The 20,004-nt window shown below is 37.7% G+C and overlaps 1 protein-coding gene across 1 annotated transcript; it reads left to right on the top strand.

Annotated features, from left to right (window-relative positions):
• The first annotated feature begins 1,063 nt into the window (after positions 1 to 1,063).
• On the top strand, positions 1,064 to 19,597 carry scamp2l (secretory carrier membrane protein 2, like). The gene is made up of 9 exons (XM_077201637.1): positions 1,064 to 1,231; positions 2,813 to 2,890; positions 3,406 to 3,480; positions 6,820 to 6,934; positions 7,796 to 7,924; positions 11,786 to 11,945; positions 16,265 to 16,366; positions 17,589 to 17,706; positions 18,889 to 19,597. The coding sequence occupies exons 1-9, from the start codon at positions 1,091 to 1,093 to the stop codon at positions 19,015 to 19,017; spliced, it is 1,047 nt and encodes a 348-aa protein (XP_077057752.1). The 5' UTR covers positions 1,064 to 1,090; the 3' UTR covers positions 19,018 to 19,597.
• Positions 19,598 to 20,004: the final 407 nt, after the last annotated feature.

Here is a 20,004-nt window from a genome sequence, read left to right as displayed (position 1 = left end):
GCATTCTCCTGTAACAAGTTGACACACTTCTGTCACATCACTTCTATCACAAAACAGTTGTCATATATGTAACGTTGAGTTTCAGACCTTTCCGACGATAGGTCTATTGTCAGGGTTAGAAACTTTTATTAAAAAATTGAACTATGACACCGTCCACTAGTGGGAGGAGCCTGCCAAAAAAGGCTTTAAAGTACCGTTTTTATGAGAAAACAAAGTCCATTTTAATTCCACAAAGTCCATTTTAATTCCATTTTGAACGGTTTTCACAGGATACATTTTGTGTTTAAGCTTTCAAATGATGCCTGATTTATGGGATTAACAAAAAGAGGTGAGGTCCATCAGATCGGGTTGTGTTAGGACCCCAAACGACCCCATTGGCTCAAATTACTTTTAATAGGTGCTCTCTTTTAAGCGCCTGATTAAAATTCCTACAACAAACAAACAAATGGCTAGGTTATGACCATTAATTACTTAGTTTACGTACTAGCATAGCATACAGATGCCAGATTAGCCTGATAGCTTAGTTTTATACACGCATTTTCACTTACTCTACATGACTCACAGTCATCATTACTGTAATTAAATGTTAAATGCTTAAGTAATTTAAAATAGAATGTAATGACGTTGCATTATACACTTAATTGGCTATTATTTATTTATTAACCGTTTATCAAGTGAAAGAAATGTTTTATGCACTATATAGTAACCTATACATATTTTAAATTAATATCGTTCGTAGGCTATGTACTAGTATAATCACTAACCGATTTGTCATGACACCGACCTGAGGAAATTGTAATTGTGTGAGAGCTGTTAAACCTGTAATACTGCTGCTAAAGGTGCGGAGTTATTTTGATTTCCCCAGAGAGAGAGATTCGCATGAATAGCTGTGACTTGCAGGTTAAAAAAAAACACAGTTTTCTTCCCTTTTAAAAGTCTCTACATAATACCATGTTATTAAAATGTTATGTTACTGCACGTTTATTAGTTTAACTCTACATGAGAAATCAAGAAGTGTTCATTTCAAGTAGTGTAAGCAGAGCTGGAAAGCGAGATCCAAACTAGATCCCTGCAGTGACGTCATGACTGAATGCACCGCGCATGCGCAGTGGTCAGTGAGTTACGCTGGCAGGTACACGGAGCACGAGAACACCTGTGCTTGCCGCAAGACAAGATGTCTGGATTCGATAGCAACCCCTTTGCCGAACCAGTTGATGTCAATCCTTTCCAGGTAAGTACCTAATGATTTATTTCTGTGGTAATGTGTAATATATTTATATTTTTCACTGTGAACCTGTTGGTTTGGTTCGGAGTGACTGGAGAAAGGTGAGAGTGAGGGCTCAGCCAATCAAATTTCACTGTTCGGATTACAAGCCAATCACCTTCCGATGACGATCCAGGAAGTGTTTATTTTTTGTTTTTAAGTTGTCTTTAAATATAACAACCGATTTTTTTTATTGCCGTCGTGGCCATTTTAACACTGTTTAGAACCAAGCATTATGGCATAAACTTTGATCATCACTTCTAGCGATAAGTGCTCGAAGCCTATGTACAAATCCAACAGGTGCATATTTTTACCGTGTCGCCTTAGACAAGCCTTTTCTTCATTCACAGATATCAACAATTCAGTTTTCACTAGTTCAAATGCTAATTCTTGATATCGGGTATTAGATTTCTACTAGTAAAATGTAAATTATTGATACGAACAATGACGTAATCACTCACAGAAATACGAATTCTTGGTGTCAAGAATTAAATTTCAGCTACTAAAAACTATAATTCTTGATATCTGTTATTGTATTTTCACTAGTTAAATGTCACCGTTGGCTACCATTCAATTTAATTGTCGAGAATTGATTTCTTACTTCCAATTTTAAATATCAGAAATACAATTCTTCCTAGAAAAAAAATCATAATTTTTGATGTCAATAATTACATGGTTACTGGTGCAAATGTCTGTTCTTGATCAACAATTCAATTGCTACTAGAAACATTTTCAGTTTTGATATCAATAATTTGATTTTTACAAGTGTCACATACTAGTCCCATCAATGTGATTGTTAGAAAGGCATTTTAGATAACTGAAATTACTCTCTGAATTATTGTGTCAGAAATAACAACTTTAACATGTTGAAATACATTACAACCAGTGAAAATTTAGTTTTTGATATCAGGAATTTATATGTTTTACTAGTAACAGTTATTATTGATTATTATTGATATCAAAAAATTATATTTCTGCTAGTAAGAAATGCATAACTGAAACGTGAAATTGAAATTTCTAGTAACAATTAATTTGAATGGCAGCCTTTGCTGACATTTATCTAGTGAAAATACAATTACAGATATCAAGAATTATAATTTTCACTAGTTGAAATTTAATTCTTGATTAAGAATTTGATTTCTGCAAGTGATGATGTCATTGTTGATATCAAGAATTCTCTTTTTTTACTAGCGGAAATTTAATTCCTGATGTCAAAAATTGCCATTGTTACTTTTAGAAATCTAATTCCTGATATCAAGAATTAGCATTTTAACTAGTGAAAATTGACTTGTTGATATCAAGAATATCATATCCTGGAAATGAATAATAGTCCAAACGGCTTGCCATAGTCTGCTGCATTTGCAGGCCAATTATAATTCGCAAAAGAGGAGGGAAAAACACGGTCTGCCAATATCAGATTGGAATGTTTTGAGAGATGTCATGGTACATGGCACTCCAAAGTATTTTAAAGAACGCTTTGGCACCCAAAACCGTTTATAACATACAGTGTTTAATGAAAAGGCAAGTGATATTTGTTGTGCGTGGCAGGATCCATCAGTCACTCAGGTGACCAGCACTGCAGTCGATGGCGTAGCAGAGTTTAACCCGTTCACAGCCACTGCTCAGGTAAGCCTGACCGTTTCAATCCTCATCCTACAAATCAACAATCATTTATCAGTTCCTCCTGTCACAGTACATGCATATCAACAGGATAATATTCCTCTGTCATAATTTGGATCCTACTCCATAAATTGAAATCCTATTTGAAATGGGATTGACAATTATTCAGAATTTGATTCGATCTTTCAGACTGACTTAAAATTATAATAATATGTCAAAAATGGTAAAGGAATGCCAAATAATTCCTCAAACCTAAAATAATCAAATAGAAGTCCCGTTAAAAACGACAGTAGATAAACTGGAATCCCCACACTTAAGTTTGTTTTGAGAAGATCATTTCTCTTTCCTTTTTTCAATATTTGATTCCTTCAGGAATGAATCCAATTTTTATGATAGAAATTCCAATGCAATATATATTCCTTTAGGAAGTTTTGAGTTTTCCTCGGGAACACTGTTCTTCTATGCTGAATGAAATCACAAGCAAAAAGTTTGAATTGATATTTTCCCTCTCTCTTATTCAGGGTGAAAGCACCATCCCTGTTTCAGTCGCTTCTCAACCAGCAGTCCTCCAGACGACTGTGGAGCCCAGTCCACAAGTTAGTGCAATATTCATGCAGAACCATAATATGCTGATTGATATTTATCATTGTACAGCATGAAAGAAGGTACACAGAAGTCCCGGTTCGGTACGTACGTCGGTTTTGGGGTCATTTTCTTTGCGCGTGAGAGTTCATTCACATGCGGTGACAATGGCGGAGACACAAAGTCCAATATTACGCTTTTTCAAGAAATCACGTAAAGATGAGCGAGGAGAACTTCATCTTTCCACGAGGAGACAGCGAGTGAAGCGAAGCCTGACGATTCATATTTCCAGGACACTCATATTTCATCACTGGACGGTAGTGAGATTTACACGACACAAATCGGCACAACGCCAAATGACTTTCTCATAACAACGAAAACCACTTAAAATACTCGGTCATTTATGGTCACACAGATAAGAGAAAAACATAATTTGAAACTAAAGGTCTGTACACTCACAATAAAAAACAAAACATCGTGCTTTTGTAAAATAAAGTAAACGAACAGCACGCCGCTTTCTGCCGTCCCGGTTTCCTTTCCGTGAAGTTTGTGGAGCGCGTCACAAAACTGAATGGGAACTCAGCGTATTGGCTCCTAGCAAGCTTTTCTGTTAATCTGAACTCTTGTTTTGGGTTGGTGTGTAGATTGTCTCTTCTTCTGCTCTCTTTCCTGTTGTGGCGGTTAGCAAACAGCGTTGCATTACCGTGTGCGCCCCCTTCTGGATTGGAGTGTGGATCGTGTCCAAGTGTCTATACTACTACCATCCTAAATAGTATGTGAGATTAGAATAAGTGTGTCCCAAAGCATAGTATGTTGAAAATAATATGTCAAAAGTCCCCGGATGATCTACTATTTCCGGTAGACTTTCGAAGTGTGGATCCGTGCGCACTATTAGGCCGTGTGTCCACCAAAGCGTTTTTTCACGCAGCTGGAGTATTTTTCCAATTGTTTTCAATGGGAGCGTTGTGTTTTTTAAACGCCGTAAGCGTAACGAGGCGATGAGCGTCTTTTTCACGCTGAAGCGCTGAGCGCCCGGTGTTTTTCACTGGTCACCGAGAGTTGAAGAATGTTCAACTTTGGGTAAAACGCAGCGCTCATCACTGTCACTGCCTACCCAACCGTCCAATCACAGTGGAGGAGGGGCGGGACAAATACCACACCGACCAACAGCCATATTCTGCTTATTCAACGTCAACAGATGACAACAACAAGCATAATAACGGAATAAAATAATTTAAAACAAGAGCCAGAGAAAATACGTTACATTGTATCGACATTTTAATATAGAATCACCACAGAAACAAAATATGTGTGAAATGAGATACTAGTAACACTTTCGCGGATCTTACGTATCATAACAAGCAAAGTCTCTCAACTGAAAAAAATGCTGCGCTACCAAACGCTCTCAAGCGCCCACAGCTAAGTGTTTTCTGCAGAGCGCCTAGCGTTTCCAGCTGGCTAAAAACGCTTTGGTGGACACGCGGCCTTAGGCTAATATTACCCATAACTCATTGCACTTTGGAGGAGGAACTACAAACACAACTAAAAAGTGTTAACTACAAAACATGGCGGATATGCGCGACCGATGGTGAGAGGTTTAGATAAAGGTTTGAGAGACTGATTAAAGTTTAACCTGATAAAAAATATATTTATGTTATGATATAATGTGGACTTTTATAAAGCTCGTTTGGCCTTTATCTTTTAAATGCATCATTATGCATGAATATGAGGATAGTCTGCGCATGAAAGACCCGCGACTGCAGATCAACGTGCTTCTGCATTTCTCCACGATACAGTAGGACATGAAATGAAATGTGGAGGATTTTATCTTTGATAAGATGATTGACAGCTCAGTTTACGTGAGAGGATGTGACAGAGCAACCGTTAAAGACACAATATTAAGACATGACAGTATGTCCCGAAGCTTCTGCTACGCACTCAACAGTATCTACTGTTTCTTCACAAAAAGAGAACATACTTTTAGGGTGTAGTATAAGCAGGCGAATTGACTATATTCATCATCTGACTGTATGCACCGAGCCGTGACGTCTGTACCATGAAGGATTGTACAGAGAATACATGTACCGTTACACCCCTAAAAGCTACTGATGTCATATCCTCCTAAAGGCACTCAAACACAGCTTCTTAGGTTGATGTTAGTGTGTAAACGTCTGCAGTAACACTTTCAGATGGAGGAGCGTTTACTGCTGATCACAGAGCCGTACGTCAATGACAAGCTGCGTATAAAAAACAAACGCAGCCTTTGCGATTTCATAATCGTGATAAGCCAAATCGGTTTAAGTGTGTTAATTGCGATTAATCGTGCAGGTCTAGGACCAATACATGAACCATTCCAGCCCTAAAAGCTCCTGGGGCCGCTACTATTAGACACCTTAACCCAGGCTAACTCAGGTCTAAGACTCTGTTACCTTGGCAACCAGCAGTAACAATCAGTTACATTACAAACAGCCAAAAGAAAAGGGAAAATGGCTCATAATTTTTGGTTTGCTGACGACGTTATGGAGAGAGCTATGAGAAGGGAAAGCGTTTTTAGGAATCGCAGTAATACTAGAAATATATAATAATGAGGACTTTTCTTTTCTGTACGTCTTTAACGCTCCGCTCAACGGTCGGATTAACGCTGTTAACTGTCGAAACAATCGTTTCCCAAATTAAACATTTCTTCTTGTTACTACATTCTCCGCTAAATTTCCCAAGTAAAATGTCCTTGTAACTGTTAAACTCCTCCAACAAACACATTTTCCGCTGGGGTAAACTGCACTGAGCGGTTGAATGCGCTTACTCCATCCGCCATGTTTTTTGTTTCGAAAAGTGTCTTATTTTACCCAGAATGCATTGCAGTGTAGTCCTACTTAAGATAGTCAGAGTGTTAAGTGCTTTGTACAACGGTCTGATTTAGATGTCTATCTGAAAGTCTGACTATCTACTATATCTAAGCCACAGTCAAAGTCTATCTTTGTGAAACCGGCCCCTAATGACTCTTTATGATCAGAGAACAAGGTAGCATTTAACGAATTCACATGCCTTACTGAGAGTTTAAACATACAGCATTCTACAACTATCCACATTTTTATTTGTAAATCATAATATTATGAGAAAGAGGCGAGGAGAGAGCTTACACCCCTCACATCTGCTGAAAGTAAAGCCGTATATCCAGTTTCATGGTCATAATTCAGTGTCTATCTGAAGTCTGACTATCTACTATATCTAAGCCATAGTCAAAGTCTATCTTTGTGAAACCGGCCCCTGATCTCATATCCTCCCAGAGGCACTCAAACACAGCTTCTCAGTCTGATGTCAGTGTGTAAGTGTGTGTGTGGTTCCTCCATCAGGCCAGTGCCGCAGCGGGACAGGCGGATCTCATCCGTCAGCAAGCGGAGCTGGAGAAGAAAGCAGCGGAGCTGGAGCGTAAAGAACAGGAGCTTCGGGATCGAGGCACTGCACGAGGTGAGACACTACAATTCAATTCACGTTTATTTCTATAGCGCTTTTCACAATACACATCATTTCAAAGCAGCTTCACAAAAAGTGCATGAGTCCATATTACAATTTACAGTGATCTGTTATCAGAAGTAACTATCTAAGTTATGTATTTCAGAAATGTACACTACCGTTAGAAAGTTTGGGGTCAATATGATTTTCTTTTCTTTTTTTTTAAAGAGATTAATACTTTTCTTCAGAAAGGACGCATTATATTGATCAAACGTGACAGTAAAGACATTTATAATAATGCAAAATATATATATTTTTTATCTAGATGCTTTTCTCTTGAACTTTCAAAGAATCCTGAAAAAAATGAATCACGGTTTGCACAAAAATATGAAGCAGCACAACTGTGATAATAATCATAAATGTTTCTTGAGCATCAAATCATCATATTAGAGTGATTTCTGAAGGATCATGTGACACTGAAGACTGGAGTAATGATGCTGAAAATACAGTTTTGATCACAGGAATAAATTACACTTGACTATTATTCACATAGAAAACAGCTGTTTTACATTGAAATAATATTTCACAATATTACTGGGTTTGTTTTGTATTTTTAATCAAATAAATGCAGCCTTGGTGAGCAGAAGAGACTTCTTTTAAAAACATTAAAAATCTTACCGACCCCAAACTTTTGAACGGTAGTGTACATAAACAAAATCACAGTAAGCTAAAAATGTATTAATTTAAACAATATAATAATTTAATGCAGAGACAATGAGCTCATTGAAGTAATGAATACCACAGCACTGATGTCACTCTGTAGATGTTCTTCTGAGGTCATCTAAACTCTTGACATGAACGAATGTTTGCTTGCAGGGAAAGAAAACAACTGGCCACCTTTGCCCGGGTTTCTCCCCATAAAACCTTGCTTTTATCAGGATTTTAGTGAAGAAATCCCTGTGGATTATCAACGGGTTTGCAAGATGATGTACTACCTCTGGATGTGTAAGTGAACACAGACGTGTTGGAATACAGTTGCCATCAAAATTATTCAAGCCCCATTGCAAATCAGGTTTATTGCCAAAATGTACAGACTTTCAGGTGTTTGCAGTGAACAAATCAAACAAAAATAATCAAAAATAGCTCAACACAAAAAATGTTTCAAGTGGTTTCCCCAAATTCAACTTAAAATGCAACTTTTAATGACTTCTGCTCTCTCAAAATTCCTCAACGCCTTCATGGCAAGCATCTTTAGTACTTAGTAAAACACCCTTCTGCTGTTATGAGCTGCCTCAAATGAGCTGTATAACCAGACAGCAGTTTCTGAGGAATCTGACCCGTTCCTCATGAGCAACTCCAGTTCAGTAATATTCTTGAGTTTGTGTGTTGCAACGTCCTTCTTCAAATCTCACCAGAGATTTCCTATGGGGTTCAAGTCAGGTGACTTGGATGCCCAGTGTTGTGCCTGAACACGTTCATTGATCAATAGCCTGTTTTTATGAAATACATAATAAAAAAATTGTAAAATAAAGGGCCAATTTATCAAAATTATGGATGGTTCATGAACTCATACATATTTTGGTCGAACGTGAACTGAACGTACTGTATTACTGCCTGATGAACGTTACTGTGAACTCGTTCATTCTGAACGCCAGCTCTCTCATACCCCTTTTCCACCAAAAAAGAACTGGTTCGGAACTGGTGCTGGTTCAAAGTTAGTTCGGAGTTGGTTCAACTTGCGAACCTTCTCAGAACCGGTTTGTTTTCCCACTGACTAGAGCGCCCAGCGAACGACGTCGTTACGTCACTGTGTACGTCGCCATACAGAAACGCTAGCAAGTACATTATTTTGGGATTATCTCTAACTTGTGTACCATGAAGGCTTTAAAAACAATTGAAATAAGTAAGTCTTTTAATCTTTTCCTTTGATATGTAATCATTTCTGATTAGTTATGTACCTCTGTCTTGTGTCTTTTTTTCTTTCCGTTTATTTGTTCTATATTTTGACTGTTTTCTTCTTTGCTTACATAATGTTTTCAATAAAAAAATAAAATTTAAAAAAAGCTAGAAACGCTTGCGCCAACTTCAAGCATAATAATTACAATGGTGGACTACATCGTGTTTCTGCAAATGTTTCTCCTGGTTTTGCGGTCATAAAATATGTTTAGGACACATCTAAACCCGCCTCCAGCCCCGCCGTAAGCATGACACGGTGGTAAAAGAACGGTTCTCTGGTTCTAGTCCAGCAAAGAGTTGGTGCCGCTTTGGAACCAGTTTTCCTGGCCGAGAACCGGTTCTTTGGCTGTCGAAACACAAAGAACCGGTTCGCGAGTAGGCACCGGCTCTCAAAATGCTTTGGTGGAAAAGGGGTATCAGTATAACTTCGTTCAATAGAGTGCCAGTTTTCTATAGAGCCTTCCAGCCGAAAACCTGGATAAAACACACCGTAAACAGGCCTTAATATGTAGTGGAAAAACACCCAATCTGGCAACACCAGCACCAGTGTCGCACCGCCGCATGCGCCATCAACACAAAAAGCAGCAAGAGGCGTCGTATGATCATTTAAACCGGTTTTATGACAAGGTCGAACTTTGCCCGTCGATAAAATAATTGCTGTCTGTGGTTCTATTTGGGCTTTGACAATAATTTTGAAAAATAATAGCTCGCAGCAACATATGGAAAAAAAGAACTATGAACTAGATAAAAATTTTAAAGTATGAACTGAGCTAGTTCATTTTAAAATTTGTGAACTGAACTTTGAACTAGTTCATGTAGAAAGTGAACTTTCCCAACATTTGTGATGTCACTGTAGGATCCTCCAGGACTTCTTCTGCAACTACGCCTTGGTGGGATGTTGGAAGGTCCAATAACGCCCAAGCTTCAGCTTGCTCATTGAGTGCATGACGTTTTTTCCTAAGATTTCCTGATACTTTGATGAATCCACACACTGCAGGTTTCCAGTGCCAGAGGATACAAAGCAGCCGCAGAGCATCATCATGCTGAACTGTAGAGTCTTTTCAGCTTATGATTCATTCTTTCTCCAGACATACCGCTGATCCATAGGGCCAAAAAGTTCCAGTTTTGTTTCATCGCTCCACAGATCAGAATCCCTAAACTTCTGTGGCTTATTTATGATTTTGAGCAAATTGGAGCCGACTTTTTTTGTATTTTTGGGTCAGTAGTGGTGTACGACTTGTAGTTCTGGTTCTCAGTGCCTGTTGCCTCCAAGTCTTGCTGTAGGTCTTTTGCAGTCACTCGAGGGTTTTTCTGAACCTGCCTTCTCAGAAATCTGGTTGCAGCCATTGATATCTTCCTTTTTCTGGCCTGTCCAGGTAGTGTAACCACTGTTACTTTAACACTGTAAGTAAATGTAGAAAAAAAATGATTTTTTTTTTTCCCACCTGTCAGATGTTGTTGTAGGAGGCCTCTGGTGCAAATAATGAAGGATTTTTTTTTTTTAATTATGTTTTAGTAAGTTTTTAAAGAAATGTTGTAATATTGCAACGTTGGGCCTACACTGTATTTGGGAGCAGAATTTCAGCATTTGCACTCAGACTGTCAGAACAAATATACAGAACAACTAAGGGCTCATTTGAAGTGTGAACTTCAAACTATGCTTCCAACTGTGTTTGCTTCTCAATATCCCTCCTCGTTTCCTCGCTCCTCCATCCTATGACCCGGAAACCGATCGAGCTCAGCCATCTTGAAGGACATCTCAATTCTCTAATAGCACCGCGAGGATCGAGGCGTGAGGAGCTTCCTGAGGAGTCGTGAGCGAGGATACATGGGCGTATCCTATGCAGAAGTGTTTTATCGACTAAACGTGACGCACGTATAAATTCTCCTCCCCCTTCACATCGGTCACAATCATTTTAATTAATACTTCAGCTTTGTAGTTTAAATAAACCACACATCTCACATGTTTCAACAGGGTATCTTGCTTTTTATTATTTATTATGAATTTCTTAAATAACCGAACTTCAGCAACATATGTGCAGATCTTTTGAGCGCTGCTGATGAATCTGTGAATTGACACTCGAGTGATCAATGTATAAATAAGCTTTCCTTCGATTCCTCCGTCCTCATTTCCTTTCCTTGCATCCTACAGGGGTGGAGCTGAGACGCGAGGATGCAAAAATCAGAATTGAGAAGTACCATCTGTCTCTAGGAACATTTAGTGCCTTCGCTATCTTTTTGTATCCTGTTCCTTGTTTGTGAAGGGCGACGATATCTTCTCTCAACTTTTTGGACTAGTCTTTTGACTTGTAGTCAAACGTGACACTCAACAAGCCTAGCCAGTTCAGATATTTTGTGTGTTTTAGCTCAAGCACACCTGGTGGAACTAATGAAGCCCTTGATAAGTATGTAGGCCTGAGACGACACCGTTTTTGCAGATTTGTGCTGTTGTGAGGGATTCTATTCAGGGGGTGAATACTTTTCAAACTGCATTAAAGGTTGCATTTTCAGTTATATTTGGGGAAACTACTTGAAACATTTATTGTGTTGAGCTATTTCACTTTTTTTTTTTTTTTTTTATTGCAAACAGCTGAAAGTTTGTAAATTTTGCCAAAAAACCTGATTTGCAATGGGGGTTGAATAATTGGTTACAGTTAAAATTACAAATGTACATACTTTCTTGCTATAATCATACTGCAGTATTTTGTATTTTTTTGTATTTTGTGTAAAAATAAAAATGTTTTAGCAAAAGATGTCTGTACTGTGCCTACTATACATACTACATGCTGAAAAATAGTTAGAGAAGTACGGTTGTGTGCTAGTAGCAATGCTTGTTAGCAAACATTTGAGGTAATGTTCATGCTATGTGTAAGCCTGGATGATAATAATCCACATGTTGTTGTTCCACAGATCACAGTGTGACGCTGTTCCTGAACCTGCTGGCCTGTCTGGTGTATTTCTCTGTAGACACGACACGAGGAGTTGATTTCGGACTCGCAATCCTCTGGTTTATTTTGTTCACTCCCGTCGCGTTCGTCTGCTGGTACCGACCCGTATACAAGGCCTTTAAGTGAGTTCAATGTTCATATGTTGCATTGTGACATTACTATTTTGGTAACACTTAACAATAAGGTTCATTAGTTAACTACATTAGTTAACGTAGTTACAATACTTCTTCAGCATGTATTAATCTTAGTTAATATTAATCACAACATTTACTAATACGTTATTAAAATCAAAGGTTGTATTAGTTAACATTAGTTAATGCACTGTGAACTAACATGACCAGCTGTATTTTTATTAACTAACATTAACACAGATTAATAAATACTGTAACAAATGTACTGCTCATTGTTAGTTCATGTTAGTTAATACATTGACTAATGTTAACTAATGAACCTTATTTTAAAGTGTTACCATTATTTTTAGCCTTACCCTCCCTTAAAGTTTAAATATAAAGTGGTACAACAAATACCACCATGAACTATCATTATCTATTTTACATTACAATAAAGAGAGTGACATTTTTAAAGTCATAACAGTTTGTGAGGGAAAGTCGAACGATGAACGGGGTAAAAACATTGCACTAATAAAACTATAGTTCATCCAGTACATTAGGACAAGTTTTTTTTAAATATAATGTCTAAATATGCACTGATTTGCTTAGATTTCCAGAACAGAAATCTGAACATTGAACAAAGCTGATTCAAAATTCTTGTTTCATTTGATCTTGTTAACATTTTTAATGAGGAAGTGTTGGATTTCTCTGTTTATCACTTTGTTTATAAATACGGTCTATAGCCATAAAAAATCACCATGTTTTTAGGAATGAAATGTTAAATCTGGCCCGTGATGTATGAACAAACCTCTCTGTAAAAGCCTTCAGAATATAGATAGGAATAAAGCTGTAAAGTTGGTGTCTGTAAAGCTACTAAAGTGCAGATTTCTGAAGAAAAAATAATAATTTTGAGAAAACAGCCTTTAAAGATGCACACAGTGAAATTAAACACTTAAATGTGTCGGATGCTTTCTTTCTACTACTTTGAAAGATTACAATTTATGGAAGCACAATAGCCCAAAATATCAGTGCAAAAACAAAATGTGTATACTTATTTACAGTGTATATATATATATATATATATAGTATATGTATAAATATGTGTATACTGTATGTATAAATGTGTATGTGTGTATATATATATATACGTGTATATATATATACGTGTATATATATATATACGTATATATGTGTATGGGTATATGTATGTATGTATGTGTGTGTGTGTATATATATATATATATATATATATATACACACACACATAACCCATACACATATATACGTATATATATATATATATACTTATATATATATATACGTATATATATATATATATAAGTGGCATGGGAAAAGCAGGTTGTACCTAGAGCATGGCGCCGGGCAGGTGGAGTCTTTATACCTAAAGAAAAAGATGCTACAAGCATCAGCCAGTTTTGTCCTATTTCACTATTAAACCTCGAAGGTAAGATTTTCTTCAGCATTATTGCTCAGAGATTGACAACCTACCTATTAAAGAATGACTTCATTGACACTTCAGTTCAAAAAGCGGGCATTCCAGGGTTCTCAGGATGCTTAGAACACATCAATGTTATCGGGCAACGAATTCAATCAGCTAAAAAGGAGAGGAAGGAGCTCCATGGAATAATGGCAGGATGCACCATTTCTCCTCTGGCTTTACCATGGCAATGGAAGTAATCATTAGGGCATCAAAAATGGGTAGTATGAGGAGAACGCTTGGCTTCTGGGATGCGACTACCACCAATCAGAGCATACATGGATGACATGACAACCATGACTACAACAGTAGCCTGCACTAATCGGTTATTGGGTAAGTTAACCCATAACATTGAATGGGCACGAATGCAATTTAAGCCCTCTAAATCAAGGAGCATCTCGATAATTAAATGCAAGGCAGTAGATAAAACATTCTTCATTAATGGTGAGGCAATACCAACAGTTTCTGAGATGCCAGTGAAGAGTCTTGGGAGATGGTACGATGGGGATCTAAAGGACACAGTTCGAGTGGGAGAAGTTAGACGACAAGCAGTGGAAGGGTTGAAGAGCTTAAACAGCTGCGCTCTACCAGGGAAACTAAAACTCTGGTGCTTTCAGTTTGGTCTACTGCCGAGGTTGCTGTGGCCACTGACTGTGTATGAGGTTCCTTTGACAGCAGTGGATAAGCTGGAAGCGTTAATAAGTTCATAAATCAGGAAATGGTTGGGAGTTCCACGCTGCCTCAGCAGAGTGGGACTTTATAGTAAAGGAATATTGCAGCTGCCAGTCTCTGCCTAAACCGAGGAGTTTAAGTGTTCCAAGGTCAGACTGGAAATGACCTTAGTAGAGTCACGCTACAAATGTGTAAGGGAGGCAGCACCTGTGTTAAAAACTGGTAGAAAGTGGTCAGCAAAGAAATCTGTGGAAGATGCAAAGGCTGCCCTTCAAATTGGGGATATCGTGGGACAGGTACAGCATGGAAGAGGGGGTTTTGGGCTCAGTTTAGCCCCTCCTAAATGGCACAAGACAGCCCCAGCTCAAAGGAGGAAGCTGGTAGTCAACGAGGTGTGAAAGCAGGAGGAGAGGATGAGATGTATAAAGGCTATTTCCCAGGCCAAGCAGAGAGAGTGGATGAGATGGGAGAGTGTGGAACAACGCAAAATGGGCTGGCAAGACCTTTGGTCAATGGAAGAGAGTAGGATCAGTTTCCTTATCAGGTCAATATATGATGTTCTCCCTTTACCACATAACATAAACCTCTGGGTAGGAGAGGATCCCTCTTGTCCTTTGTGTTCATCACCTGCCACATTAAGGCACATTTTGACTGGATGTAAGGTGGCTCTTAGCCAAGGTCGGTTTACTTGGCGCCATGACCAAGTACTCCGATGTTTGGCTTCAGCATTGGAAGACAAGCGTAACATGACCAATAAGTTGCCACCTGTTCTAGCAAAACATTACACGCAGAAGACAATATTCCTCCGCCCAGGCGAGCAACCACCAAGAAAAGGTGTTAAAACCAATTCTCGCTCAGGACAACTGGAAGCTGCTAGGGACTGGAAGATGCTGGCTGATCTTGATCAACGGCTTATTTTTCCACCTGAGATTGCCACCACTAACCTCCGACCAGATATTGTTTTGTGGTCTGGATCAGCACGCATTATTCAACTGATAGAGTTAACAGTGCCATGGGAGGATGCTGTAGATGAGGCATATGAGAGGAAGAAACTGCGGTATGCTCATCTGGCCACTGAAGCAGAACAGCGAGGATGGAGAGTCCGGGTTTATCCAGTGGAAGTGGGTTGTCGAGGATTTGTGGCACACTCTACAACACGCTTCCTCAGAGACGTCGGATTCAGTGGGCAAGAGTTGCGTCGCACAGTAAAGAACTTATCTGAAGCAGCAGAAAGGAGCAGCAACTGGCTACGGTTGAGACGGAAAGATTCTGGCTGGCAGTGTACAGGCCGCCATGCTACAGTTTCGAAGATTACTTGAAAAACTCAAAGAGTCTGTTGGTTTAGTTGTATAGTTTGCATAGTAGTTACGGTTATTACGTCCTGTGTATTTTGCGTGAATGAGGATTGGTGTTTGGACAGATATTGTGTTTTGCGGTAGTATGCCATACGGAACCGTTGCCACTGACCTGCTTTAACATCCGCAGTGGGGCTCGACAGCCTTAGTCAAACGGGTTGGCGCATATGGTCGGGTTGCGGAGATTGTGAAAGATTATGGGAAGGTCACATGTGAACAACGAGGAAGGAGCAACCTCAGCAGCAGGAGGGATGTAGAGGTCAGTAAGCTAGGCTGAGTTGAGTGGGGGACGGAGGGGAGGGACTCTTGGATGCCAGAGTCACTGTCAAGCCCTCTTGAGGTGTCGTGGGATAGTCGATGAAACACTGAGGACGGTAGGTGCCCACTTGAAGACCCTAGAGATGTCCCCTACTCAGCTCAATCCAGACGGTTGTCAATCCAGACGGTTGTCATGCTGATACATTTGGGAGACCGCACTGTGGTTGCAGCCGTTGTGTGTGCTGTTGCAAAAAATACCCTGCAGTCATTAACACCAGACAGAAGGAGATTCACATCACCATATGGAAAGAGGCGTAAATGGATGGAGAAACATAGATTACTGTAAAGCTACGTCTTAGATGGTGCTTATCTTGGCGAAAGTCGAGTACAAATCAGCATGACGTTTTTAACATCTACTCTCATGTAATGAAATCATTATATATATTATATATACACCCACACTGAATGTACTGTATAATATTAGTCATAAAAAAAAAAAAGTAGTATCATCATCTCACCTGTAACTTTTCTTTTGTTTTGCATTGCAGATCCGACAGCTCCTTCAGTTTCTTCTTTTTCTTCTTCATTTTCTCATTCCAAGTAATCGTGTACATCATCCAGAGCGTGGGGATCCCAGGCTGGGGGAACAGGTGAGTCTCTCCGGCTCTGGACGGCTCTGATTTAAGAGTGTGATTAGAATCTTTACGTGTTCTTCCTCTCGGCATGTTTCTTAGACAGATCGCCTCTTCATAATCTGTCGGTGTGTTGGTTTTCCGGGGCTCTCTCTCTCTCTGTGAGTGTGAGACTGTTTTCTACTGAATCATCCTGTACTCTTCTCAGCAATGTGCATTTTTCATTTACAGTTTCATACTGTTTACTAGGGGTGCATCAATATGTATTGTGTATAGTTCACCCAAAATGGAAATTTCGGTTTTAGTATCAGAACTTCATTAAACTGCTATATATAATGTTGAATAATGCAATGGGGGAATATTTGTGGGTCCTGAATGTCAAATGTCATGTTACCAGTAAAAAGTGGCCGACATTATTTTAAATAGATCTACTCAGTGAAAGAGTGCAAGCATATTCATCTAAAATAATTAAATATTTCCAGCTTCAGAATCATGAATATTGTTATTCTGGTGTCTCTATTGTCCTGTGCTTTGGGTTTCCAGCACCGAGTCTAAGCCTATTCATTTACACACACAATGTAACACCACATTTAGCATTTTAATCAACAGTTCATTGTTTGTTAACCTTTTATCATATCTCTGAGTATCGCAATAATATCGCATCGTGAGTTCAGTATCGTGATATGTATCGCATCGTGACATGAGGATATCGTAACATTCACACTTGCTTTTTAGGCTCTTGCTGAGGCAACCATTGCTATTAATATCCTACAAATCTCTAACCATCATTTAAAATTAATGATAGCTGAAATGTGTGCTTGCTGAGGAGAGGTGTGGGATTACTTCCTAAACCAAAAAGTTGATCATATTGTATGTTTGGTGGATTTTGTAAGCATGTCAAGTCACCTTTATTTATATAGTGCTTTTACAATAAATATTGTTTCAAAGCAGCTTTACAGAGATAACAGGAGAATAATGCGACAAAGTTTGTTTCTAGAAGACAATAGCATCAAAGTCCATGGTTCATTTTTGGTGTAAAAAAGTTATTCATTTAGCTAATATATATATATATATATATATATATATATATATATATATATATATATATATATATATATATATATATACTGGATTATATCCAGATTCTCATATAATGGTGTCAATGCAGACAGATCAATAATATTGTAGAATATTAAATGAAGTGAATATTGTCTGATATGTGCTGATATATGTGTGTCAGTGGCTGGATCACGGCGATCACTATGATCAACAGTAATACGGCTGTGTCAGTCTTCATGATGCTGGTCGCTGGATTCTTCTCTGTCAACGCCGCGCTGGCCGTCGTCCTACTCAAAATGGTAAGTTGGACAGTGTTATTTATGGTTTTATTATGGCATTATTAATATTTTGAATTAGCTTGTATTTTTATGTATAGTTTAATGTTAATTTTAGTTTAATTTCCAGGAGTTTTGTTATGTGCTTTTGTCATTTTATTAGTACTTTTTTTTTTTTGGTTACACTTTATTTTAAGGTGTCATTGTTAGAGTAATTATTATATTTTTAAGCACTGAGTAATATTGAGCGACTACATGTACTTACTATAGGGTTATGGTAGGATTAGGGTTTGGTTGAGGGTTAGTTGCATGTAATTGTGCATAATTTACTGTTATTACTATGGTACTGTAAGTATATGTAACATATGTAACAAGGACACTGTAAAATCCTATTAAATTTTACTATTTAGGTCTCTCTTTTTTAAGCTTTTTTTAGGGTTTTTATTTATTTCTAGTTCATAATTTTAGTGCTTCAACTTAAACTTATTTCAGTTTATTGTCAAGACAACTTTTTCAAGTTTTTCAACAGTAACAAGCGATAGAAGCATTGCTTACGCTCATGTAAAATAACACGATCATTAAACATTAAACTGCATATTAATCAAAACTGCCCAACATTACAAAGTGTACATCTTATTTAAATTTTTATTATGGTTTTATTAAGATTTTTATGTTTAGTTTGTTAATGTTAAATTTAGTTTAATTTTTAGTAATTTTGTTAAGTGCTTTTGACATATTATTAGTATTTTTACGTTTTATTAGGTCTAATGTTTTAAAGCTTTAGTTAGGGGTTTTATTTATTTCCAGTTAACAATTTAAGTGCTTAAACTTATTTCAGGTTATTGCCAAGACAACTTTTCAAGTTTTTCAACTATGTATATTTTATGTTTTCTTTACCTTATGTTGTTTAGAGTTTTTTTTTTTTTTTTAATGTTGCTGTTACACATCCTCTGAAAGAGAACAGAATCTTCGGATTAAAAGACGAGTGAAGAAGAAGCAGAAACAAGCGATAGAAGCATTGCTTACGCTCATGTAAAATAACACAATCATCAAACTGCATATCAGAACTGGCTAACGTTACCGTATGAAATGTCGAACACACGAAGAGGAAACATCTGTGATGCTGATGGACTCGATTCTTCTCCATCTGTGCTTTATCGTTCTGCATCCGGTGCTCTGGTTCACTCTTTTGCTGTGTGTTTTCAGGTTCACTCCATGTACAGGCACACAGGCGCGAGCTTCCAGAAGGCCCAGGACGAGTTTTCTCAAGGTGTCGTCACTAACCGAAGCTTCCAGTCGGCTGCCACTACAGCCGCCACTTCAGCCTTTCAGTAACAAGAAGATCTGCACCAAACTGTGTTCCAGGCTTCTCAAAGCTGCAATACGTTCATTTGAATACTGAAAATACGTTTAGGTGAAAGTTTCCTGGCTGTCGATCGGTGAGACTTCAGGATCTTTCCTCCTGTACTCCTCGTGTAATGAAGGCAAACTTTATGCTAAAGTTACATTAAAACGGCACTATTTAATTCAATTTTATGTGATACAACATCGTTACAATAGTTAATCCATGTTTCCAAATGACACTTTCTAGTTATTGTCCCTGTATTTAGACATCTTTCATATTGTTGTATGTTGAATTATTCAACTCTTTGATTTAGTCCAGCTAAATGTATTGAATGTCAGCTGATAATCTCAGTAATGGTTTTACAATATTTGAACAAACAAGAAACATATTTATCTATAAGTTCTGCTTTTCTGTTTGTTACATTCTCAAACTGACGTGATGATTTTGCAGTGTTCTTAATTACGAACAAAATATGTATATATTTATAAATTAATTGATTTTATTTTACTGTGGTTCAATTTGGTGGACATCTGTTTCATGAGTTATTGTTGAATAAACTTGTTCAGATTATGTTGTTCATTGCTGTTTCTATATGTACAGTATATAATTTATTAAATTATAGGTTCTATTATAAAGTTAGGGTCTAAACTTATTTTGATAAACGTGATACAATCTAACTTTAATGTTACATAAGAAGTTTTTACATTGAGTACTTTTTGAATTCTCTGTTTAGAGTTATAATTTAGGTCGAAAGTTAAAACAAAGTATCCAACATCAGATTGATGTCAGCAATATTTAATCACAACATTTTAAAGTCACCGATCAGTAGAAGTGAACTTTCTGAAGAAGAAAATAAAGAGCTGAAACATCAACTGTCATGCAAATACATTTTGTTATGCGTTTTATTTTTATATAGTCGTAAAGGATTTTTGAATGAGTTCCAAATCAGGATCATGAATTCCTGAAGGAGAAGAATT

Source organism: Siphateles boraxobius, unplaced genomic scaffold, assembly GCF_051911475.1.
Source record: "Siphateles boraxobius isolate OS27281-9 unplaced genomic scaffold, OSU_SipBor_1 48, whole genome shotgun sequence".
In the NCBI taxonomy this organism is placed as follows: domain Eukaryota; kingdom Metazoa; phylum Chordata; class Actinopteri; order Cypriniformes; family Leuciscidae; genus Siphateles; species Siphateles boraxobius.
Note: the sequence above shows the minus strand (reverse complement) of the source record. Positions and strands in the feature narration are given on the sequence as shown.

Coding starts and splice junctions, on each gene's coding strand:
- scamp2l (XM_077201637.1), top strand. CDS start 1,091: ATGCACCGCGCATGCGCAGTGGTCAGTGAGTTACGCTGGCAGGTACAC. Junction 7,925..11,785: donor GATGTACTACCTCTGGATGT/GTAAGTGAACAC, acceptor GTTGTTCCACAG/ATCACAGTGTGACGCTGTTC. Junction 16,367..17,588: donor ATCCCAGGCTGGGGGAACAG/GTGAGTCTCTCC, acceptor TATGTGTGTCAG/TGGCTGGATCACGGCGATCA.